Source organism: Adiantum capillus-veneris, chromosome 11, assembly GCF_014529385.1.
Source record: "Adiantum capillus-veneris isolate H3 chromosome 11, ASM1452938v2, whole genome shotgun sequence".
In the NCBI taxonomy this organism is placed as follows: domain Eukaryota; kingdom Viridiplantae; phylum Streptophyta; class Polypodiopsida; order Polypodiales; family Pteridaceae; genus Adiantum; species Adiantum capillus-veneris.
The window spans coordinates 85,737,179-85,764,058 of NC_140941.1; the positions used below are offsets into that span (position 1 = coordinate 85,737,179).

General features: G+C 44.7%; 1 protein-coding gene and 1 pseudogene across 1 annotated transcript in view; one reads left to right on the forward strand and one right to left on the reverse strand.

Moving 5' to 3' along the window:
• The window catches only part of LOC147447577 (peptidyl-prolyl cis-trans isomerase FKBP16-1, chloroplastic-like), a 112,154-nt gene that overhangs the window by 74,481 nt on the left and 10,793 nt on the right, over positions 1 to 26,880 (reverse strand). The window contains exons 2-3 of the mRNA XM_086523310.1: positions 19,999 to 20,121; positions 19,484 to 19,570 (exon numbers count right to left, since the gene is read on the reverse strand). Coding sequence (XP_086379436.1) covers positions 19,484 to 19,570; positions 19,999 to 20,121 — 210 coding nt within the window. The remainder of the gene's footprint in view (positions 1 to 19,483; positions 19,571 to 19,998; positions 20,122 to 26,880) is intronic.
• Positions 22,301 to 23,097, forward strand: LOC147447578 (uncharacterized; annotated as a pseudogene).

The window sequence follows — 26,880 nt, forward strand, 5'->3', positions numbered from 1 at the left end:
CACAAGACGGGTTTCTTTGCAGCTGAAACATATCTTTTGATGTAGTGCTCAGAACGAAATTTTGAGGGCATAAACAACTTCGAAAGATGGGTAAAACCCCAAGTCGCCTGATGGAAATACTCCCGGAACGCCGAGTGTGAATTTCCAATCTCCGGATCCAAAATCTGCTTGAAAAGTACGCGCGCGCGATTACGCGAAAACGCACTGAACCTTGCTCTAATACCAATTGAAGTCGCGGAGCGGAGCTTAGATCGACTCTCACACACACACACACACACACACACAGATACACAGACAGAGAGCTTACACAGTACGCAGAGAATTTGTTGAAGGGTTATTTCCCAAATCTTATTATTCACACAAGTATAAGTGAGTATATACAAAGAGTTAGTGATAAGCGAGTTAGGCTATAACCATAACAAGAAAGTATTTCCATTCCTCTTTTTGACATATGTCCCAGCCTACGATGCCACAGTGACACACTTGGCTGCTCAATCACATTAATTACATGGTTTTTAACCGCTGAAACATGTAGAGTGTACAGAGTTCCTGACTTGCTACCAATTGAAGTCGCGGAGCAAAGCTTAGATCGACTCTCTCTCTCTCTCTCACACACACACACATACACAGACAGAGAGCTTACACAGTACGCAGAGAATTCGTTGAAGGGCTTTCCAAGACTTTTGTGAAGCAAAAGGGATACAGCGGGAACTTACTGCACCATACAATCCTTCACAAAATGGAGTTGCAGTTCGTATCAATAGAACCATCCAGGAGAAGGTCAGAAGCATGTTGTCAAATGCTGAGTTGCCTCAAAACCGGCCCGTGGGGCGGTAGGCGTTGGGTTTCACCCGAAATTCTTTACTTTAGACACACACAGAGAGAACGTGCAAAGGAAACCTGCTACGGGAATTAACACTTGAATACACACACGGCTCGGAAGCTAGAATGCCCCGAGCAGACGCCGACAACCTGTAGGCCCCAAAATTGGCGCCCCTTTCGGTATTTCTTTATTCTTTAGGAGGGTAAATTACAAAGAAGAGTCCCGGGAATCTTTCACCTGTATCCCACAAGATACTACCTGATTTGGCCAAATTTCGGTAGCGTAACAACCCCAAAACTTGCACGAAATCAATTCCCCTGCTAGAATTCGCTTCTACTCGCGTATACCCTCTGATTCCTGCCCAAAAACAGTATATTCAGCACACTGTATTTACTGGTTTTTCCCCTGTTTTTAGCCCCAAACAGTCCCCTAGCTGTCCTTTGCCAGTGGGGCACGATTCCCAATGGTCCTGACGTCCGTATGGCTGAAAAACAGTCAATTTACAGCGCATACACAGCGCTGATTTTGCACATGTACGGTGAGGTTATGACCCTCACCGGTGCCTGCTTTGGAGTAGCAGGCAGCTACCCCTGTTCCTGCTCAAGGAGGCTCTTGCCTCAGCACAAAAGCATGAACCCACACAGCTGTACATCAGTCAAATGAGGAGCCCTCTTGTGGAGCATCACATAACTGCACGTAGGGTAAAGAGAGAGCAATGTGTAGCATGCAGGGCATCACTCCTAGCACCACACTGTACATAAGAGGGAAAGGAAGCACTCCATAGCTCTTGACCTGTGACAAAATGCAAATGAAGCCCTCTCCCGGCTTAAAATTCAGCGCATTTTTTTCCTGTAGGAGGCAAGTCCATGAAAAACTGACACTTGGCGCATTTACAAGCATTTGCCCGTTTTGGGTTTGCCGCTCAAAAATATCTCAACCAACGTGTCAGTTGACTTCCCGGCAAAGTCGTAAAGTGTTCCCCCAGTCATACCGGAGGTAATGACACGAACATATTTCTCGACCCAAAATAGCAGTTCCCTAAATTTTAGGAGATGCTTCCGTTGGGCTCCCTGTGGTCATCTAACCATCTATCCTCATTGGGACCGCATCCAAAAGTGCAATGTGGCCCAACTGTCAGATACTTTCTGTTGGTAGTCACACCTTGACTTTAGGCCTTTATTGAGTTCACTTCCTAGTATCCACCAACTTACTAAGTGCGACGGGGGGACTTATATGATCTTGCTATGAGCCTAGACATCCTCTTACCATACGAATTCTAGTGCCGACCACTACCCATCTGCGGGTGAAACTACCGTTCACATTGGCCATACAATGTCCAACCGTTTGCTACTTAAAGAAGAGGGTCTCAAAAATAAAACAAAACCCCTTGGAAAGAAACCAACAACTAAAGTTAGCAGTTGCCACGTCCTCGTGACATAGTTAACAGTTGCCACGTCCCCGTGACATACCCCCCTCTTGAAATCGCAAACGTCCTCGATTGCATACCATAAATACAAGCCACTGATGATCTTGTGCTATTAACACTTTTATCATCGCATGTATCCGCAAGAAAGGTCATAACATACATAGATACAAATGACTTAATGAGACCTTCATACTTTTGTCATTTCCATCTATTACACTGAATTCATATGTACATTTGATGTACTAGCTCTATCATTACCCCTCCTTTGCACACATTGGGTTGGGGCATAAGTAGGTTGTAACCCAAAGGCTTCAAGGTAAAGCTGCAATACATTTGGTGACTCTGACAGTTCATGCTCTTCCATCCACTTTGCATCCATAGGCAGATAGTTCTTGAACTTCACCAAATAGCGTCTTGCAACTTGTCCTTTGACTTTTCTGTCCTTATGTGCCAAAACTTGCTCAGGTACCAGGATCTCATCAAGTTCCTCAACTTCTGGCTGATCCTCATCTGGCACATCACCCACGAAGGGTCTTAGAAGACTCACGTGAAACGCATTACGAATCTTCCATGCGTCAGGCAATTTCAGCCTGTAAGCCACATTGTTGATCTTGTCAAGCACTTCAAAAGGCCCATAGTAAATGTAAGGTGCAGCGGAATGAATGTTGTATTTTCTCAAGATTAGTGATCTTTATTGCTCAAGGTTCCTTTTAGTTCTTAGGGAAAGAGAGAGCTTTCCGTCTTATGGAGAGTGCTATGATCATGAACAAAGTGAGTGGATATTGTGCGTGCAAGTGAATGAGACTGAGAGAAGGAGAGAGAAGAGATACGACACCGAGAGGTTGTAAAACCCTCCTCCGAAGGCCCCACTCTCGTCGGCGAGAGTGGTCTAATCTTTGATTGCACAAAGGTGTACAATGCTAATGCAATGGACTGATGCAATGGGACTATGCCGATGACGACGGCGACTTGGGCTGAAATCTGGGATCTACTTTATGCTGAATTTCTTGGACTGTTTCGGGGGCTGAAAATGACTGTTTTTGGCTGCGTTTTTCGGGGCTAAACTTGGGGATCTTCTGCAACCAAGAGGGACTGAATCTGCTACCTTTCTATATGCTGAATTCTGCGTTTTTATCCCTGCTGAAACTGCATGAAGGCTAGCGTTAGTGATGGGGCTGAAAACGCTGGAGAAGCTGAGGGTTGGGCTGGCATTTTTGCATGAAAAACGCTGCTGCAGAGGTAGCGTTTTTGCAATGGAAACGCTGGGCTGAATGGCTACTGTAGGGAAAACGCCAGGCAAGCAATGGGATGGCGATGCTGAATGCTGTGGGGGAAACGCCAAGGATGGGATGAAGGTATGGCGAGGGTCTACTGCTGGGGGGTACTGCTGAGAAGTTGCCTGTTGAGCGGGAAGCTCCTGCTGCCTCTTCTGCCAATAACTGCTAACTTGGGTTTGCTTATATATTAACTTAGCAAAATTGCCCTACCTACTTTTGTTGGAAAGTCACTTAAAAAATATAAGTGAAAATACCAATAAATAGGAAAATAGGCTAAAACACTCGAAAATTCCCCTAACTGATGCTAATGGATTCTGATGGGAATTCCGATGATCATGTTGTGTGCAACCGGAGGATATGCATCTATGCTAAGTGACTAGGCATGCACGGTCTACGAATAGACTCACAAAAGTGCCAGATCACTGCTAATCTAGACTTGACTGAACTGACTGAACCGTACTGTGGTGTAGCTTGTCCACGGACACATAGGGTTGGGATGTGCCACGTGACAGTAACGCATGCTGAGCTTAGGAAACAGCCGTTCCTTGCCCTTCATCTTCTTTAACCTTGCCTTTTCGAACCTTAACAGAACCCAATCACCAAGTGATAACAGCAATTCACGACGGTGACGATAAGCAGTCTTTTTCTGCTTTGCCCGAGTCTTCTCCAAGGCAACTTTAATCTTTTTATACATCTCATCCATGTTCTCAACATATCGATCTGCCTCAAAGATCTTGTCCTTTGTATGCAAAATGGGAGGAACCTTTTTGCCGCCTTCAACAATCTCAAAAGGTGCTTTGCCAGTAGACGAATGCACCGTATTATTGTACGCATACTCAAGCATAGGCAAATACTGTTCCCACTTGCCCTTATTATCTGACACATAGCATTTCAGCAGATCTAAGACAGTAGAATTAGCCTCTTCTAACTGTCCATCAGTTTGTGGATGAAACGAAGACGAGAACTTGAGCGTAGTCCCCATGTTCTCGAACAATCCTCTCCAGAACAAACTGGTCATGCGAGGATCACGATCACTGATAATCGATTGTGGCATACCATGGTACTTAAACACATTGTACATAAACGAGCATGCCATCTGATCAAATTTTATCTTCTTCCTAACAGGGATAAAATGGGCCTGCTTGCTGAACCTGCAAATAATGGTCCATATACCATCATTCCCTGTTGGCGTTCTTGGAAGATCAAAGATAAAGTCCATAGCAATGCTTTCCCATGGCTCATCCGGAATCGGCAGTGGTTGTAACAACCCTGGTGCCTTTTGCCTGTCAAATTTGACCTTTTGGCAAACTATGCATGCTCGCACAAAGGCATCCACATCTCTCCTCAAGGTAGGCCAATAGAAGAATGTCTCTACCGCTTTAATTGTTGCATCAATGCCACGATGCCCTGCATACGGTGGGACATGACTCTCTTCCATGACCTTATGTCGCAGTGGCCTAGTGACACAAAGTCTACCATGCATCATCATAAAACCGTCTCTAAGGAGGTAGTGCTCGTGATGTTGCAAAGATCCTTGCAAAATCTTCATCAGCAGTATACTGTTCCTTCATGTCATCTAGCTCGTGATCATAAGGAATTGACACAGCTGAAATTTGTGGCTTTCTTGATAACGCATCAGCCACAACATTCTTCTTGCCTTCCACATGCATAATCTGTAAGTGGAACATGAAAAGAATGTTTGCCCATCGCATATGCTTTGCGGATAACTTTGATTGTGTCAAGAAGTATCGCAAGGTCTGATGATCTGTTTGGACAACAAAATCAGCACCTAAGAGGTAGTGCTTCCAGCTAGAAAGCGCGGCCAAGAGCTCTTTCTTATAGACTTGCATAGTCCTCTCTGGCCCTTGCAAAATTCGTCTTTCATAAGCTACTACCCGTCCATCTTGCATTAGCACTGCTCCGATGCTACTGCCACACGCATCACACTGGACCACAAATGACTTCCTAAGATCTGGCAAAACAATAATTGGATCTGAAGTCAAATTTTCCTTTAAGAGACTAAAAGCTGAAATCTCTTTTTGGGTCATCTAAAAGTGACCTCTTTCTTTTGCAAAGCGTGAAGAGGTGATGCTATATCTGCAAAATTTCTGATAAACCTTCTATAGTAGGAACACAATCCCAAGAAGCTTCTGACATCGTGCACAGTCTTCAAGTCTGGCCATGTCTTGATAGCTTCGACCTTTGAGGGATCCATTCTAACACCATCCTTTGAGACTATGTGGCCCAGAAAGTGGATGTCTTCGAGGAAGAATTCACTTTTCTTAGGATTGACTAGTAACCTGTGACTGCGCAACTCTTCGAACACAATGGTCAAGTGACGCCTATGCTCCTCTTCATTCTTCGAATACACTATCATGTCATCGAAGAACGTCCCAACAAACTGTTGATGCGAGCGGAAAATCTGGACCATCATTCTGTTGAACGTGGCAGGAGCATTTGTTAGCCCAAACGGCATCACTAGAAACTCATAAAGACCAAATGTCGTTCTAAACGCAGTCTTGTGCACATCCTCTGGCCTTATACGAATCTGACGGTACCCACTCTTAAGGTCTATCTTGCTGAAAATTGCAGCACCCTCTAAACGATGGAGAATATCATCAATTCTAGGAATAGGGAACCTATTCTTGATGGTATTCTTATTCAACGCACATTAATCAATACACATGCGCCATGAGCCATCCTTCTTCTGCACTAGGAGCACTGGGGAGCAAGAGGGTGAAGAACTAGGCTGAATCAGCCCCTTCTCTAATAACTCCTCAACCTGGCCCATAATCTCTTTCTGCTGCGCCGCACTAACCCTGTAGGGAGGTCTATTTGGTGGGCTGCACCCTGGCACCAAATCTATCCGATGGTCCTCACGTCTCTCTGGTGGCAATTGCGACGGTAATGAATCAGAAAAACAGTCACTAAACTTTTGCAAAAATGCTGACCTTTCTTTATCTAACACAGATAAATTTGATTGATCACTATCTGAGACATCACGTGCAAAAATCAAGTACACAGAAAGATGATTCTTTATTACAGAAGTGATAGCAGAAGCAGATACAATAGGGACTGACTCTCCTTTAAGCTTTACATCCAAGATGTGAGTTTTGCCCCTATGTTGTACAGTGATCTTTTTGTTGTAGGCATCCAAGCCTCCATGCACTCGGAACATCCACGGGATCCCCAACAAGGCGTCACAACCTTCCAGCGGCATGATGTAGAACTCTTCAGTGTCCACATACGACTGAATATGCAGACGAAGTTTTCCAACGATGGGAGTAACACACTATGAGTGGCCAGGACATGCCAACCCTGCCTTTGCTGTGTACCCCATCTCTTCAGCTCTGATGCCCAGCTTCATAGATAACTCTGGTGAAATAAAGTTGGCTTTGGCACCTGGATCAAAGAAGATGAGTGCCGTCTGATCCCTAACTTTACCCCATGCCTTGCATAACTCACTGGCATCTGTGCTGGGCCTGTCACCCACCATGTCTGGCACTAAACCTGCCGTGGGTTTAGGCTTCTTGCCTTTCTGGTCTTCTTTAGCCTCTGAGTCAGCTGGTCTTTTCCTTTGTGGACAATTGATAGAAAAGTGACCAAGCTGCTCGCATATAAAGCATTTGTTCTCAGCCATTAGGACCTTCTTTTCCTCGAGCGACTTGCGCACAAAAGGCTTCCTTTTCTGTTTCTTTGCTTGCACTCCAGAAGTCCCGGCTGAATCCTTGTCTTTGGTGGCCTTTTCTAACCCCTGTGACGCATCAGGAGTCGTTTCCACAAAGGGCTTCTTCGCTAAATTTTTCTTTTGCTGCCCTCCTTTGTCGTTGCTCGGAAATCCACTGTCCTCTCCTTTCAACAAGGCAAGACCGGTGTTCGCAACTTCCATAGGCTAAGTGAGGGTAGCCACTCTGTTCTTTGTACAGTAATCGCGAAGCCCTTTAGGCAACCCACAATAGTACTTCTCTATCTGCTCTGTCAATGGCACAAATATGTAGGAGGTCACTGAGAGTAACGCTTTACAAAACCTCCTATTGTACTCCAGCAAGCTCTTGCACGAGCTGAAGTAAGCTAGTGCCAATCTGTCATGACGTCGGCTTCAAATTCATTTGACAGCCAAGCAGATGCAAACATTTGCTTATGTAAACCCAAGTGGCGGGTGCCTGTCCTTGCATTAACAATGTCGTCCACCATGTAAGCGCATTGTCCTTTAAGAAAGTGGCAGCTTTCCTGACTTTCGAGGCCTCTGTAAAATTCCCTCCCGCATAAGCTGTATCAAACTGCTGGAGGAAGGTAAGAGCCTTTGTCTTGTCCTCGAAACCACTGAAGGTACTGAACTTTACAGCTGCACCACCTTCTTTGTAAGCCTTCGGCTTCTCTAGTGCCCCCAAGTTGTCATAAGGGATGGTCTGCAACATGGGCACTGTAATAGGCATGATTGGCACATCTTGGCCATTCACATTTTGCGTCAGAGGTGCAATGTCTGGCTGCTGTCCAGAAAAACCAGCCATGCCAAAATGACCCTGTGGCACCCCAAGTTGGCCCTGGTTGCAGTGGAAACCTTGCTGCATGTCGATACTACCATACATGGGGTTTGACATGATGCCTTGCATACCCCCAAACACTGTTCCTGGCATGTACGGCTGACTTCCAGGCGCATAACCAGCCATACTTTGGGACACTGATCCACCCCCGAAATACCCAGGATGTACCGTGGGTGGTGGAAAAACTGAGTGCATAGCCTGGTATCCAGTTTCCTGTCCATTCAAGACAGCATGCTGGCTCTAAAAGGTGGCGGGTTGAACTGGCATAACCTGTGGAATAGGTGCTCTAGCCACCTGTTCAAGCACAAGAGGAACCTGTTTTGGAGCCCCTAACTCCGCAACATGCGAGTGTTCCCTTTCCTCCTGAGCCGCATGAAGTACCTGGGCTTGAGCATCAACAAGCTCCGTACGCGACGTAGGTTGCCTATTTTGTTGTTGCACCGGTGGCACTTGTAAGAACTCCATAAACCTTGGATTCTGCACCAGCTGCAAAAAGACGTTCATCGCGGCAACTAACTGAGTCTTGAACGCATCATCCTCAAGTTGCCCAGTCATAAAGCCCTGTACTACTGGAGGGACATTCACGTTCACAGGAGGTACAGACTTACTTGGTCGTGAGCTCTCGCCAATCTCGAAAACCATAGGGATCTCCTGCCTGTCCTTTGAAGAGGAACCCTCTTCCATAATGCCCTTCTCCTTGTCGGCCATAGTGTAATCCCGCGTTCATGCACTCTGTGTCTTTACCCAATACAATCCAGGCTCACTCTTTAAGGAAAAAGTGATTGATATCCCGGCGATGGAACCATGAAACCAACCCGTGGGGTAGTAGGCGTTGGCTTTCACCCGAAATTCTTTACTTTAGACACACACAGAGAGAACGTGCAAAGGAAACCTGCTACGGGAATTAACACTTGAATACACACACGGCTCGGAAGCTAGAATGCCTCGAGCAGACGCCGACAACCTGTAGGCCCCAAAATTGGCGCCCCTTTCGGTATTTCTTTATTCTTTAGGAGGGTAAATTACAAAGAAGAGTCCCGGGAATCTTTCACCTGTATCCCACAAGATACTACCTGATTTGGCCAAATTTCGGCAATATAACAGCTCCAAAACTTGCACAAAATCAATTCCCCTGCTAGAACTCGCTTCTACTGGCGTATATCCTCTGATTCCTGCCCAAAAACAGTAAATTCAGCACGCTGTATTTACTGGTTTTTGCTCTGTTTTCAGCCCCAAACAGTCCCCTAGCTGTCCTCTGCCCCAGTGGGGCACGATTCCCAATGGTCTTGGCGTCCGTATGGCTGAAAAACAGTCAATTTACAACGCATACACAGCGCCGATTTTGCACCTGTACAGTGAGGTTATGACCCTCACCAGTGCCTGCTTTGGAGTAGCAGTTAGCTACCCATGTTCCTGTTCAAGGAGGCTCTTGCCTCAGCACAAAAGCATGAACCCACACAGCTGTACATCAGTCAAATGAGGAGCCCTCTTGTGGGGCATCACATAACTGCACGTAGGGGGAAAGAGAGAGCAGTGTGTAGCGAGCAGGGCATCACTCCTAGCACCACACTGTACATAAGAGAGAAAGGAAGCACTCCATAGCTCTTAACCTATGACAAAATGCAAATGAAGCCCTCTCCCAGCTTCAAATTCAGCGCATTTTTTCCTGTAGGAGGCAAGTCCATGAAAAACTGACACTTGGCGCATTTACAAGCATTTGCCCGTTTCGGGTTTGCCGCTTAAAAATATCTCAACCGACGCGTCAGTTGACTTTGCGGCAGATGTTGGGTTAAAGGCCTAAACAACCCCTTTTTGTACGTTTTTATACTTTGTCCAGGTTCATATTGAACCTGGACACATTTTTTAAAGGTCACTTATAATAAAAGTGGGAAAACCCAAAACTCACTTATTGAGTTTTCCCCAAAAACGTGAGCTCTCTCTCTCTCCCTCTTCGTTCTGCTAACGCTTCCTCTCTTGCTGGCTTTCGCCACCTCTCTCTGCACACACATTGCACTTCCTCGCGTGCTCTTTGACTTGCACATACCGCCGCGCGCTCAACAACTGGTATCGGAGCCAGATTAGGGTTTCAGAAGCTTTGCGCAGGTGGCTGGACAGTAGGCAAAAGGCTTCTCCCGCGTCAAATTTCCGCTTTCATCGCGAAGCCTCTTACTTTCGGTGTCACCTAGGGTGATAGGGGTTCCCAAAACAGCCTAAAACAGGCTAAAATTAGGTCAAAACAGGTAAAAACCAAGAAATTACAGGTCAAAACAGCAAAACGCAGGTGTTCTAAATCGATTCCGGTGAATGCCCCTTGCTTTTCCCACTCAAAACAAGTCCATTTGATGCAAATTGATGCGCCAAAACAATAAATTTGCAAAAAATTCAGAATTGGACTGTTTTTATGTACACAAATTGAGGTTTATGTACGCCTTTTGTGGGTTTATGCAAGTACGCATTGGGAATACTTGTTAATTGCTGAAATTTTTAGCACATTGTATGCAACGTGCGGTACATTGTGATCACTAGAAATTTTCAGATTTTGTGTAGACACTTTCTGCTGCATTTTTTATCCGTGCAAATGGCCTCTACTTCCTGGTCGTCTGATGCCAAGAGCTTGATGGAAATCAAGCGATTTGACGGTACAGGTTTCGACCTATGGCAGGACAGGATGCAGGGGATTTTGTTCCTTAAGGATTGTGAGGACGCCCTTTTGGCTGTAAAGCCTGAGGATATGCCAGATGAGGATTGGGCCAAGCTCAACAAGAGGGCAAAGGCCTATATCAAAATGGCTGTGACCGATGACATTCTGGTGGACATAAAGGGCTTGGACACTACACATGCAATTTGGCATAAGTTGAAGGCCACTTATGAGAATCCCACCCCTGTGAATCAGGTGCATTTGATGCGCAAACTGGTGAACATGATGCTTGACGAAGCCAAGTCGGCTTCTGAGCACTTAGGTGCTTTCACCAGTGTTATGAGTCAGCTACAGGATACTGGGCTTCAACCTTTTGATGACAAGTTGAAAGCCATATTTTTGTTGATGACTTTGCCAGACTCTTGGGAAACGCTTGTGGTTTCTTTGAGTAATAGCCCCAACCTCACATATAATGGAATGCGAGGCTCCATCTTAAATGAGGAAATTAGACGCAAGTCTAGTGGTGGGGAAGGTGGCAATTCTGCTTACAATGCGAGAGGCAGAAATCAGAAGCAAAATACAGGTACCAAGACTCAAAACAGGAGCAAAAGCAAGTCTAGGGATAATGATGTGACTTGTTACCAGTGTGGCAGAAAAGGCCATAAGAAGCCAAATTGCAGGTATTTCAAGAAAGAGCAGGAAAGAAAGAAGGAATCGCAGGAGAAGAAGAAGACAGAGGATAAGAAAGGGGAAAAATCAGCAGGTACCTCCTCCAAGGATTCGGAGACTGTCAATGTATTCTCTAGTGTGGTTATCACAGAGTTATCTGACAGTGAGGAGATCTTGGTTGCAGCTTCATGCCCCTCAGATTTTGTTGTAGCAAATGCAAAAGACATGCTTATCTCATGTAGAGATATCATTGATGCATTGCTAAGTGCAAATGATGGCCTTACACAGTCTTGGATAGTAGACTCGGGTGCCTCATTTCATGTGACTCCATCTGTGGAGTGTTTTGCTTCTTATCATGCAGGCAAGTATGGCAAGGTTTACCTTGGGGATAACCATGCTTGTGACATTGAAGGAATGGGCACTGTGCGCTTGGCATTAAACAATGGCCAAGAGTTTATGCTTAAAGATGTAAGGTATGTACCAAGCATCAAGAAGAGTCTATTGTCTGTTGGCCAGATGGATGCATAGGGTTATACAACCATTTTTGCTGGGGGTTCATGGAAGTTGCTTAAGGGATCAATGCTCATTGTCAAGGGATGCAAGAGTGGTACATTGTACTATTTACATGGCAAAGCTTTGCTTGGCAAGTTTCTTGCAGTGGCCGAAGTTGCTTCTCATTTGGAGTTGTGGCACAAAAGACTTGGCCATATGAGCCAGAAGGGACTTGATGTGCTCTCCTCTTTGAAGAGGGTTGATGTAAAGGGCACCAAGTTAGATTTTTGTAATGACTGTTTGTATGGTAAACAAAAGAAGTCTTCTTATTATTCTGGTGTCTCGCGCAAAGCTAATGCTCTTGATTTAATTCACTCCGATGTATGTTCAATGCCTGTTAAGTCTTTTGGTGGTGCATTATACTTTGTTACATTCATTGATGATTGCACTAGGAAAGGCTGGGCATATTTGTTAAAGAATAAGAGTGAGACATTTAATGCATTTAAGAGGTTTCGTGCTTTTGTGAGCACGCAAAAGGGTAGTAAGCTTACATGTCTGAGATCTGACAATGGGAGGGGAGTACACGTGCTGAATTTCAGCGTTATTGCGAAGAATATGGGATTAAAAGGGAGTTGATAGCCCCTTATAATCCATCTTCTAATGGTGTGGCTGAGAGGTATAACCGTACTTTATGTGAGAGAATGCCTTGCATGTTGTCCACGGCTAATCTCCCTCATGGGTTTTGAGGAGAGGCTTTGAAAACTGCAATTCATGTATGCAATCGCTCTCCTAACAGTACGCTAAAAAATGACATTCCAGAGGAGGTTTGGTCTGGCAAACCTGCCGCTTATGATCATTTGAGAGTGTTTGGCTGCGAGGCTTTTGTCCATGTTCGTAATGACTTGAGGACAAAGCTAGATGCCAAGTCCATCCAAGGACTCTTCCTGGGTTATGGGGAAGAGGGTGAAATGGGCTACAGGATATGGTTGCCTCAGTTTAAGAGGGTAGTACGCAGCCGAGATGTAGTGTTCAATGAGGCTAAATTGCTAAAAAATGCTACATCTTATGAAATTGACAAGAAATCGGTCAAATTTCAACCTCTCTTGCCACCTATTGATGTTGAAAAAGAGCCTCAGGATGCATTACCGCAAGCTGAAATTGATAATCAGCCGGTTAACCTTGAGCCAGAAGAGGTAGGACATGATTTAGATGCTCCAAATGAGGATGGACAGCCATCTGTCATGGCTGAAAATGATTTTCAGCAGCATGAGCATGCTGAAAATGAGTTGCCTCCTGATGTAGAACCTGTGCCTGAGAATGTAGATCATTGGGTACGCAGGTCTACTCGTGTCAGAAGGTTGATACAGCGCTTTGACCCCTCTTTGCATCATGTTATGTTGATAGATGAGGGTGAGCCTCTTACATATAAAGAGGCAAAATCATGTGAGTTAAGCAGTAAGTGGGAGCTTGCGATGCAAGAGGAAATCAAATCTTTGCACGCAAACAATACTTGGGATCTTGTGCCATTGCCTAAAGGAAGAAAGGCTCTTCCTAACAAATGGGTTTACAAGGTCAAATGTGTTGATGGAAAGCCCAAGTATAAAGCAAGGTTAGTTGCCAAAGGGTATGCACAAAAAGAGGGGATTGACTTTCAAGAGATCTTTTCTCCTGTTGTAAAGCTTACGACATTGTGTGTCCTTTTTGCTCTCGCTGCAGTGCTTGACTTAGAATTGAATCAAATGGATGTAAAAACAGCTTTTCTTCATGGTGACATTGATAAAGATATCTACATGAAGCAACCTGAGGGTTTTGTAGTTCCTGATAGAAAGGAACTTGTATGCAAACTAAGAAGGGCACTGTATGGTTTGAGGCGGTCATCACGTCAGTGGTACAAAAAGTTTGATACTTTTATGCTGTCTCAAGGCTTTAAACGCAGCCATCCAGACCATTGTTTGTATACAAAGAAGGATAATGATGAAAGTCCTATAATCCTTGTGCTATATGTAGATGATATGTTGATTGTTGGGAAGCATAAGTCTACCATTGATGCTCTTAAACGTCAGCTGAATTCAGCTTTTGCAATGAAGGATTTAGGTGATGCTGAGCACATCTTGGGCATGAGAATCAAGAGAGATAGAATGCTGAAATTGCTCTTCTTATCTCAAGAAAAGTACATTGCTAAAGTACTTGACAGGCTTAACATGGCTGAAGCTAAGTCACTTGGAGTACCTTTACCTCCACACACAAAACTTAGCAAAGCCGATTGCCCAAAGGATGACGTGGCAATGAATGCTATGAAGGGAATCCCTTATGCATCAGCTGAAATGCATTCTGAGATACTTGTCAGGTACACAATCTAGGTGTATATGCTATGGCAAAAGTGACCTGAAGTTGCAGGGCTATTGTGATGCAGATATAGCAAGTGACTTGGATACCAGGAAGTCCACTAGTGGCTATGTGTTTGCTATTGCTGGTGGTGCTATCTCTTGGTGTTCACGACTGCAGAAAATTGTGGCATTGAGTACTACTGAGGCTGAATATATTTCAGCCGCTGAGGCTTCTAAAGAGGCCATATGGTTGGGCAGACTTGTCAAAGAGCTTGGTATGCCTGCTAGTACTCCTGTCTTGGGATGTGATAGCCAAAGTGCTATCTATTTGGCCAAGAATGCCATGTTTCATGCACAGACAAAGCACATTGATGTGCGCTACCACTTCATACGACAGGTATTGGAGGATGGTCTAGTCACCTTGACTAAGATTCACACACAGGATAACCCTCCACATGTTCTCACCAAGAGTCTTGCTAAGGCTCAACATGAGCATTGCATACAGCTGGTGGGAGTTGGTTAACTTAAAGGCGTCATTTATGCCTTTAAGTGGGAGGTTGTTGGGTTAAAGGCCTAAATAACCCCTTTTTGTACATTTTTATACTTTGTCCAGGTTCAATATATACATTTTTTAAAGGTCATTTATAATAAAAGTGGAAAAACCCAAAACTCACTTATTGAGTTTTCCCCAAAAACGTGAGCCCTCTCTCTCACCCTCATCGTTCTGCTAGCGCTTCCTCTCCTGCTGGCTTTCGCCACCCCTCTCTGCACACACACTGCACTTCCTCGCGCGCTCTTTCACTTGCACACACCGCCGCGCGCTCAACAGCAGAGTCGTAAAGTGTTCCCCTAGTCATACCGGAGGTAATGACGCAAACACATTTCTCGGCCCAAAATAGCAGTTCCCTAAATTTTAGGAGATGCTTCCGTTGGGCTCCCTGTGGTCATCTGACCATCTATCCTCATTGGGACCGCATCCAAAAGTGCAATGTGGCCCAACTGTTGGATACTTTCTGTTGGTAGTCACACCTTGACTTTAAAGTTTAGGCCTTTATTGAGTTCACTTCCTAGTATCCACCAACTTACTAAGTGCGACAGGGGGACTTATATGATCTTGCTCTGAGCCTAGACATCCTCTTATCATACGAATTCCAGTGCCGACAACTACCCATCTGCGGGTGAAACTACCGTTCACATTGGCCATGCAATGTCCGACCGTTTGCTACTTAAGAAGAGGGTCTCAAAAATAAAACAAAACCCCTTGGAAACATAGTAACAGGGAATGGCCGTTTTCAGGTCGCCGTTCCCCGTTCCCATTCCAAGTTCCCGTTCCAAATCCCCATTCCGTGTTTCAAACGTGAGTACCCGTAACAGGGAATGGCATTTTGTTCCGCGTTCCCATTCCTGGTAGCTATGCTTGGAAAGAAACCAACAACTAAAGTTAGCAGTTGCCACGTCCTCGTGACATAGTTAACAGTTGCCACGTCCCCGTGACATTGCCTGATGGATTTTGGGCGGAAGCAGTGGCTACAGCAGTCCATTTGATCAACAGGTCTCCTAGTAGGGTTCTGGATAAGAGTGAAGTGGCCGAGATGCTATGGACAGGCAAGGCACCTTCGTATAAGCATCTCAGAGTCTTTGGTTGTGAAGCTTATAGCCATATTTCTAAGGATGTGAGGATTAAGTTAGAACCAAAGAGCAAAAAGTGTATATTTCTTGGCTACGGAGAATTAGGCGAGATGGGTTACCGGCTTTGGGATCCTGAGTCCAGAAAAGTTATTCGTAACAATGATGTGGATTTCAATGAAGCCAAGTTTCACGCTAAGCCAGAGGAGATCAGAAGAGTTGTCTTCAAGGAAGATGGACCTAGTGCTAGCACATCAAGACAGCATGGTCAGGCTCAAGAACAGCCTATAGTGGCTAGAGAGACAGAATCAGTTGTGGTGAGACGTTCTGAGCGTGTCTCCAAACCACCTGATCCTTATGTGCCACCTCTAAATTATGTCATGCTCACGGATTGCGGAGAACCATCTTGTTACAACGAGGCATTACAAGTGGTTGACTCGAAAAAATGGCAGTTGGCCATGCAATCAGGGATGACGGCTCTGCATAAGAATCAAACGTGGGATTTGGTTCAATTACCTGAGGGCAAGAAAGCTCTACCTTGTAAGTGGGTTTACAAGTATAAGCTTACTCCTCATGATGGACAGTCAAAATACAAAGCACGGTTGGTTGCTAAGGGTTTTAAGCAAGAACACGGAATAGATTTTGATGAAGTCTTTTCACTAGTTGTCAAGATGACAACATTGAGAAGTGTACTTGCTTTGGTTGCCAAACATGATCTGCATTTACATCAGATGGATGTGAAAACGACATTTCTTCATGGAGATTTGCATGAGGAGGTTTATATGCAGCAGCTAGAAGGGTATGTTGAGAAAGGCAAAGAGAAATTGGTATGTCGTTTGAGAAAGAGTCTCTATGGCTTGAAACAAGCACCAAGAGAATAGTACAAGTTTCACCAATTTATGCTTTCTCAAGGATACAAGAGAAGTGAGACAGATCATTGCATGTATACTCGACAAGCTAAGGATGGTAGCTTGATAATCCTCATCTTGTATGTGGATGACATGTTACTTGCTGGTAGACAAATGGCAGAAATTTCAGCTCTTAAGTCAAAAATGGCAAAGGTTTTGACATGAAAGACATGGGTGAGACAAATCATATACTGGGTATGCGTATCCAGCGAGATAGGTCAAAGAAGATGCTTTATCCATCTCAGGAAGAGTATATTGACAAGGTGTTGCAACGTTTCCATATGGACAGGGGAAAGGCATTGATGACACCATTGCCGTCATATGTGAAACTAAGCAACCAAGATTGCCCATAGTCTGAGGTGGAAAAGGTTGAAATGGATACGGTGCCGTATGCGTCTGCATGTGGGAGTTTGATGTATGCAATGATTGCTACACGTCCGGATATTACATTTGCAGTGGGAGTGGTTAGCAGATATATGTCAAACCCGGCAAGAAACATTGGGAGGCAGTGAAAGGTATCATGAGATGCTTAAAGCATACAAAGAGTATGCGCATATGCTATGGTAGTCAAGATTTGAGTGTCAGAGGATACACTGACTCAGATTATGCAGGAGACTTAGATAAGAGGAGATCTACATCAGGCTATGTCTTTACATTGGCTAGAGGTGCCATATCATGGCGATCTCGATTACAAGATTGTATTACTCAGTCTACTACAAAAGCTGAGTATGTTGCAACAAATGAGGCATGCAAAGAAGCTATTTGGCTTGGTAGATTGGTAGCAGACTTGAGAGTCAAAGTAGATATGCTAGAGTTATATTGTGATAGTCAAAGTGCTATACAATTGGCAAAGAATCCAGTGTTCTATTCGAAGACTAAGCATATTGATGTGAAATATCACTTCATTAGGGAAGTACTTGAAGATAAGCAGATACAACTGATGAAGATCCACATCCTGCTGATCTACTCACAAAGGGACTTCCACGAGAGGGCTTTGTGCATTGTCGTGAGTTATTGGGCATTGGATAGATGACAGCCATGTAAATCTTTGTACATTTATGTTCATAGATTTACAGTTACTTAAAGTGCCACATTGGACTTTAAGTGGGAGGTTGTTGGGATTAAAGCCCAAGTGGCCTCTTATACGGATATGGCCGCCCGCGCGCCTAACTCGCTTATCACTAACTCTTTGTATATACTCACTTATACTTGTGTAAATAATAAGATTTGGGAGATAACCCTTCAACGAATTCTCTGCGTACTGTGTAAGCTCTCTGTCTGTGTATCTTTGTGTGTGTGTGTGTGTGTGTGTGTGTGAGAGAGAGTCGATCTAAGCTCCGCTCCGCGACTTCAAGAAGAGTGTGTATCAGATGCTATTGACTTGGGAGACAATTGTGATATTTCAATGAAGGAGATGTCCCTAAGGATACTCAGAGTGAGAAAACAGCATCCACAAAACCAAGGATCTGGATACAGCCGACACGAGAGTTGGGCACGAAGATGGCTTTCTATAGAGAACATCTTCTCCAACTCACGGAGGATGACTTTGTGACTAGGCCCAGATATATGGATACACGTTTATCTCATGGGATACAGTGTGCTATCGGTCAGATATCCACATCTTCGCATCAGCTTCACATTAAGAGTCGAGACTGGTAGATTTGGAGGGGGAGTGATCCAAACGCTCACGACTGCAAGGAGCTTCACAGCATCGACGGAGACAGCAACAGAGGATCTAGACCATTCTAGCTCAACATGCGAGACGCCCAGTCAGAGTACTGACCATGGAGGATATTGATGAGATCCGCCAGCAACTAATGATGGATATCCTAGGACTTGATGGTCTATCAATATCCACTCACCTCCGTTGAGATTGTATCACTCATTGTATCGGCCCTTCACTCATACCCTACACAATTTCAATTAGCTGCTTAGCTCACTTCCAGCAGTTTAAGATGTTGCAGTATCTTTTTCAGTACCATTTAGTCTTTTCAATACTCAGACATTGTATCAGATTCACCACTTTGTAACTTTTTGGGCTCATAGGTCACTTTGGCCTTTTGAAGACGTAATATATCATCTCTCTCTCTCTCTCTCTCTCTCTCTCTCTCTCTCTCTCTCTCTCTCTCTCTCTCTGTGTGTGTGTGTGTGTGTGTGTGTGTGTGTGTGCGCGCGCGCGCGCGTGTCTGTGTGTGCGCATGTGGATTTTGTTTGTTTGTTTGTGTGTGCACACGCGCACATGTGCCTATCTGTTTTCAACAAATTGAAGTGGAAGAGGGAGTGGAGTCTTTTTTTCAAAGAGGGAGGAGGAGGGCCTCACCTTCATCTACTCTCGTATGGTCCAATCAAAAAATATAAGGACCTACAACCATTTGAATCTCTCGTATGGTCTTGTCCATCACATGTCTTCTCTGTGCTACCAAACAAATTATTTATTCCACTTTCTAATGGTCTTAACCATTACCTTACTTCTCTGTGCTACCAAACAAATTACTTATTCCACTTTCTAATGGTCTTAACCATTACCTTACTTTCCTCTCTTTCACTGTAAATTACAATATTACATAAAAAGACTTCCATGTTTTATATGTTTTCTTCCCCCTCCTCAGCCAACCTATTTTGGGGTAAAAACACACAATCACGCATACACATTCACATGGGCATGCACACGCACCATATGCATAATAACAAGTGCGATGGAAATCTTACCAATTAGATCATGGCTCTTAGGAAATGAACGACATGTCTCTTACCCATTTAGCTTGTAGATTGTGTAGGAAACAGAACACAATTGCCCTATCGAAACTGTTTCATCCGAACCCGGGTGCAGCTCTCTGAATCTGGGAAAGGACACCAATCCAGCTCTCAGTATACATTTGTAAAGCAGAGGTGCCAATGATTGCTAAGTCCTAATAAGCCAACAAAGCACCCACAACAAAAGAACATGAAAAAGCAGGACATGTTTGGATTTTTGTATTGTCTTTGTGACTTATAGGACCACCTGCTTGTATTAGTCCTTCTATGTGAGTGAGTCACTAAAAGTAATCCTCTCTGGTGAGAGACAGAATCTGAAAATCATTGTTAAACAGGTTTATATCTCAATCTTGACAAAACTTTTAAAATCCCTCCCAAAAACTGATGATTGTTTAGGTGTAATGGGGCCATCCTCTACTCCAGCACTTGAAAGAAGCAATGTAAAGTGGGTAAAATATACAGCTGAATGCTCTTGAATTTGAAGTATTAACAGCAGACTCTTCAATGATTGTACTTGACACCAGATGGAAGAGTAACTATTGGACCCTCTGCCCGCTCCTTTTGCTCCCGCCGTCTCTCCCCTTCCTCACGAGCTTCTTCAAGATTGGTAAAGTACTTTGGTTTCCCATCGGCTGCACTGGAAGAAAAACAATCTACTACTGAGTACTCGATGACACTAAACATAACTTCCAGGTATACTTTATTACAGAATATTGTGAATGGTTGATAAAATGTTAGAAAACAGAGACGAATGTAGATCAAAGAGACAACAATATAAACTGCGAAAGTTGGCCGTGCCATGGCAGAGCTTGGAGGAAAGCCGTTACGAGGAGCACGGAGCTTGTCACCAAAGGAGCTAGAAAGCAAAACGCAATTAAATGACATGTAACGTACAGGTACATACCCTACATTTGAAAGGGCAGAAATCTTAATAGTCAGCTCTAGACTCCAACCGAATCATAATCAAACCTCGACAAGCATCCAAAGAATAAAATCATACTGTGTTCGTTAAACAGAAAAACTAGGCGAAAAGTTATATGCTCAGAAGAGTGCTAAAGATATCAAATTATTGGATGTGTGCGCAGCGGGAGAAAGTGACCACCTGTCCTACAATCTATCACAGAAAGCAATCGTCCTTGATTGCATGGATACAATTTTAGAAAAAAATGCAATAGAATGACCAAGCCAAATTATGAACATAGTGACATAAAAACCCGTTTCAGCCCTCTGAAACCCCGAAACGGCCGAAACATTTCAAAGAAACGTGCGAAACGAGTTGATTTTTTCTTTTTTGCCCCCTTTTGACCAGTTAATCTCAAGCCACCCGTTTAGGGATTTTTAAGCCATACACAAAGGCCACCTCAAAAAATCGATAGATTTTTTGACCCTCACGCACATCGAATAATGTCTCTCTCTCTCTCTCTCTCTCTCTCTCTCTCTCTCTCTCTCTCTCTCTCTCTCTCTCTCTCTGTGTGTGAACCTTACACATCAGCATGGCCCCCTCTTCTTTACCTCCACGTTGTTGCAACTGGCTACCGACTTACCTTGTTCACTCGTGACTCAAGTCTCACATCTAGATTTTGGTATTTCGTGTCTTTACAAGTGAATTTGTATGTGTATTCAATGTATAATCATACGAACATACATATAAAACGAAACCTGTGTTTCGTTTTCTTTGAGCTCCGAAACGAAACGTTTCAAAGTCCTAGAAACCCCGTAACGCACAAAACCTCGAAACGTTTCATGTCACACTGATTATGAACCACCTTAGCTTGACAGAGCCAAGTTCTAACCCACATCTTTCACTATAATCACCCAAAATTTCAAATCTTTTGTGTAAGAGTAAAAGTTAGCTTGCAACTCAAAATTGACAAGGGCTGCACAAGTAACTGTCACATGCACATCTAACCCTATGTACATGTGGACGAGCTAACTCCTATTTCTAGGATTTAGGACAGCCTAGGAAGTGTTCTCGCACCCTTGTGAGCTTGTACGCAGGACCTGCATGCCCAGACACTTTAGAGTAGATGCATACCCCATTGATTTCAATTTTCAGCCCAAGACAGCAGATCAGCAAGCATTTTCAAATTCAGCCCTTAGATCAGCCAGCGTTTTTCAGTTTTCAGCCCATCATTACGTCAGCCATAGCAAATCAACCCATAGCCTCGTCGAGCTTGCAGATCCCATTCAACATCCCTAGTGTTCTGCATTTACTGCACTTAGCCTCGCAAATCCAAGCATCTACCACAAGATCCCTTCAGCATCTCACAATCTTGTATCAACATTTGTGCAATCTAAAGCAAATACCTCTCTAGCAATAGAAAGGGAGGCCCTTGGAGGGGGGTTTGGGACCCAATCTGGTGTTCAGTCTTCTCTCTCTCTCTCTCTCTCTCTCTCTCTCTCTCTCTCTCTCTCTCGGGTCTCTCACTGTTTTTAGGGTTTCGTCACTTCTGCTTTGCTGTTTTTAGGGTTTCGAAATTGCTTTTTGGCTGTTTTTAGGGTTTCAACTATTTTTTAGAGTTTTGTCACCATTTTGCCACTGTTTTTTAGGGTTTCAAATCTATGTTGTGCTGTTTTTTAAGGTTTCACAAGCGTTTCTTGCTGTTTTTCAGGGTTTCTTGTATTTTTCTGTTGTTTTAGAGTCTCTCTCTCTCTCTCTCTCTCTCTCTCTCTCTCTCTCTCTCTCTCTCTCTCTCTCATGGGAAGCATCGGAGAAGTGCCAACGGCTTCCCCCACGTGTGAGAAGACGCATCCTTCGCCAACCACCCACAAAGCATCTTTCATGCGGATAGGGAAGAGAATGTCGGCAATAGAGAAGAAAATGAGAGAATGGAGAAATGAAGTGGAAGAGTGGAGGAAGGAGAGGAGCACTATTCTTCAAAGATGGACCGAAGAAAGAGATGGCATGTGTAGGAGGATCGCTTCGCTCGAGGAGAAAGTGGTCATCCAAGATTCCATCATCCGAAATCTACAAACAAAAAGTGGGCGCCTCGAAAAAGGCGAAATTCAATCATCCATGATAGAAGAATTGAATACCATGAGAGAAGAAATACGGGTTATCAAGGAAGGTGAGGAGAAGAAATCATGGGCCACGGTCATCTCCGCAACACAAAAGAAAGTAGAGGCCGAAAAATGGATTGAGGTCGCCAAGAAAGGGAAAGGTAAGGAAGCTCCTTGTACACCCACTCTTATTAACATGACCCTTGAAGAGGAACAGAGGAGGAGGATGCGGGCCCTACATGTGAGGGTAACCAGCCTCAAGGACATAAACAATGTGGAAAAAGAGGTCACAAGCCTCACATCCATGATGGGGGTGGACAAGCCTTCACACACAGAGGCATGGAGAGTGGTTAAGAAGAGTGATGGCCCGGGAGAATCTTCAAAAGGAAGAGCTCTCATACTACGCTTCCCCTCCTTGGAAGAGAAGAAGGAAATCTTGAGAACGAGGCCTACTCTCTAGAAGATAGGTATTTTTCTCGGTGATGATCTCACTCTCTCATAGCTTGCGCATATGAGAGAGGTAATGCCAGAGATTACAACGGCAAGGGAGAAGGGAAAGATAGCCTTTTACAGAGATGGTCGGGTGGTGATTGTAGAGCGGCGCTCTACATGACGGTGTCACGAGGACGTGCCAACTGCTAACCTTAGTTGTTGGTTTCTTATGATTTTTGTTTAATTTTTGAGACCCTCTTTTTGAAGTTGCAAATGGTCGAACATTGTATGGCCAATGTGAACGGTAGTTTCACCCGCAGACGGAAAGTTGGTCAGCACACTGGAACTCGTAAAGTAAAAGGATGTCTAGGCTCAGATCAAGATCATGTAGGTCCCCCCGTCGCACTTAGCAAGTTGGTGGATACTAGGAAGTTAACTCAATAAAGGCATAAAGTCAAGGTAGGACTACCAGCAGAAAGTATCCGACAATTGGGCCACATTGCACTTTTGGATGCGGTCCCAATGAGGATAGATGGTCAGATGACCAGTGGGAGCCCAACAGAAGCATCTCCTAAAAATTAGGGAACTGCTATTTTGAACCATGAAATGTGTTCGCGTCATTACCTTCGGTATGACCATGGGAACATTTTATTACTCTGCTGCAAAGTCAACTGATGCACCAGTTGAGATTTTTAAGCAGGAAGCCCAATGCGGGGAAATTGCATACATGAGTGCCAAGTGGCACTTTTTGGTCAATTTACCAAGTCTGGGAGAACAAAAACTTGTAACTGACTTTTGAGAGCAGTTTTGGAGGCTGTTAACAATGATTTTCAGCCATTTCTCTCCATTTGTGAGCTTCCCATGACTTTGCCTAGGTCCAAGGAGCTCATTTTCAGCATTGGAAGGCATCAGATGCGTGTGTACAGGGCTGTTTTGCTGCGTTTTCAGCGATACGCAGGTTTTGACAGCCATGGAAATCTTCCCCTTTTTGCATCTATTTGTTCACAGATGCATTACAGGTCAAGGGCAGCAGAGGGGGCACTCGATTTATGTTGGGGGGATGCTTCATTGAGAACCTGTCACCTGTCACCACAGGTTAAGAGCTATGGAGTGCTTTCTTTCCCTCCCATGTACAGTGTGGTGCTAGGAGTGATGCCCTGCACGCTACACACTGCTCTCTCTCTCTCCCCTACGTGCAGTTATGTGATGCCCCACAAGAGGGCTCTTCATTTGACTAATGTACAGCTGTGTGGTTTCATGCTTTTGTGCTGAGGCAAGAGCCTCCTTGAGCAGGAACAAGGGTAGCTAACTACTACTCCAAAGCAGGCACCGGTGAGGGTCATAACCTCACCATAAAGGTGAGTTTCAGCGTTGTGTATGCGCTGTAAATTGACTGTTTTTCAGCCATACGGACGCCAGAACCATTGGGAATAGTGCCCCACTGGCATAGGACAGTTAGGGGACTGTTTGGGGCTGAAAACAGGGCAAAAACCAGTAAATACAGCATGCTGAATTTACTGTTTTTGGGCAAGAATCAGAGGGTTTATGCCAGTGGAAGTGAGTTCTAGCAGGGGAATTGGTTTCGCGCAAGTTTTGGGGCTGTTATGCTGCCGAAATTTGGCCAAATCAAGTGGTATCTAGTTGGATATAGACAAAGGATTCCCAGGACTCTACTTTGTAAATTTACCCTCTCAAAGTATAAAGAAATACCGAAAGGGGCGCCAATTTTGGGGCCTACAGGTTGTCGGCGTCTGCTCGGGGCATTCTAGCTTCCGAGCCATGTGTGCGCTTAAGTGTTAATCCCCGTCACAGGTTTCCTTTGCAAAGTGCTCTGTGTGTATCTAAAGTAAAGAATTTTGGATGAAAGCCAACGCCTCCTGCCCCACCACGGGCCGGTTTCAGACGATGTGAGACCTATGGGACCACACTGAAGATGGCTACTTGGAATTGTAATGGATCTATGAGGTTGGACGTTGGTGCCTTTGAGGACAGTTTCACAGACGGGGACATTGTTTTCTTCTCAAAGACTCATCAGGCCCCTAGACAGCTTATGCCACATGTGGTGGGATACAGATGGGAGACCCCCCACAGGACAGTCGCGAGATCTGAGCGTAGGAGAGGTTCAGGAGGAGTAGCAATGCTATTTAGCGAGAAGTTACAGCCACTACTACATATTGTACGGAGAGATGACCATGCTAGATACATGTGGGTGAGGCTGAGAGTTGACCCAGGCTAATTTCTATATGTTACTTCCCCCCCCCCCCCCCAGTACATCAGTATATGCTGCATCCAGAGGACAGTCGCCTTTCTCTATACTAGATGATGATATATGGGAGTTTTCTAGGGATGGTGATATCATCCTCCTAGGGGACTTCAATGCCCGAACGGGCAACTCTCAGACAGTCTTCTACGACACTTCAGAAGAGATGCTTAGAGAGTTGGATGTGGGTGAGTTTGGGCTTGACAGATGCTCACATGACAGAGAGCAGACGGAGTATGGGAGATACCTTGCAAAGATGACGACTACACATGGGTTAGCCATACTTAATGGCCTACAACGATTTCCTGGAGTAGCCAGTTTCACATTCTTTCCACACAGACACAGGGCTAGTACAGTGGACTATGTTATGGCACAACCGAGCTTTATTCCTTGTACTCAAGATTTCATAGTGGGAGCCAGACTAGTGGGCGTAGCAATGGATCATGCACTTTTGACATTGTATGTTTCATTTTAGTATAGTACAACCCAAACATCAGGAGGCAGGTCACATACCTGTTATACATTTACATCAGAGACTGACTCGGTTTATACAGAGTAGATCTATAGCCGTCTATGCACAGTTGGTCCTGGTCTCTCAGTAGAGGAGTGCACCACTTTACTGACTGAGACACTGCATAGTGCAGCATCAAAGGCATACCCACACACTCAGCCGGGTCGGAGGCGATATTCTGGGAGCATGCCCCAGAATAGTTGGCATGATGAGGAGTGCAAAGAGATGACAGCCCAGCTTCATAGGGATCTTCTTTTAGGAGTCATCACTTACAGAAAATCTCGGATTGCTTCCCGGTGCCTTGTGCGACGGAAGAAACAAACTTACTTGGCCCAGATGGAGCGAAACTTGTTTCAGTTGTTCTTGAGTAGAGACTCAGGAGAGACATGGCGATTCTTTCATGAGCACTCTCCTCCCCCAGTGATTACTTCTCCTAATGTGTGGGCTAGTATGCCTCATCGTTATATACGGTTCTTGGACAGGACCCCCTACCAGATCCTACAGAGCCATGCCCACCTACCAGCAGCTTCTTTACCACTGAGATGGTAAAGTTAGCCATTGACAGGATGAGGGCCAGCAGGGTATATGATAATGATGGTCTAGTAGCAAAGCACTTTACACATGCTAGAGATATGTTGGTAGAGGTTCTTCCAGTGTTGTTCAATCGTGCCATGTGTGAGGGGTTACCTGAGACTTGGAGGTTGTTTACTATTGTGCCTATCTTCAAAGTAAGTGATCCTACAGAGCCTGGGAATTACCGCACTATTATGGTTGGGCACACATTGGCACGGTTGTATGCATCCATTCTTGAGTGGCAATTGAGTAATTGGGGAGAGGGTGAGGGTGTACGAGCAAAGGGCCAGGCCGGTTTCAGGAGAGGTTTCTCTACTCTTGATCATATTCTGACACTCGGAGCCATCATTGAGGAGGGTAGGTCACATGGGAGACAGATTTATTGTAGTTTTGTGGATTTCCGCAAAGCATTTGACATGGTACCGAGAGCTCGATTGATGCGCAAACTGCAAGAGATGGGGGTGCCCATAGTGTTGATTTTGGGGGATTATGGCTCTGTACAGATCAGTGATGGGATATGTACCACTCTGGAGGGGATATCTGATTTAGTTCACTCCACCATTGGGGTGAAACAAGGTTGCCCTTTGTCTCCTACTCTATTTGGTATGTATGTTGATGAG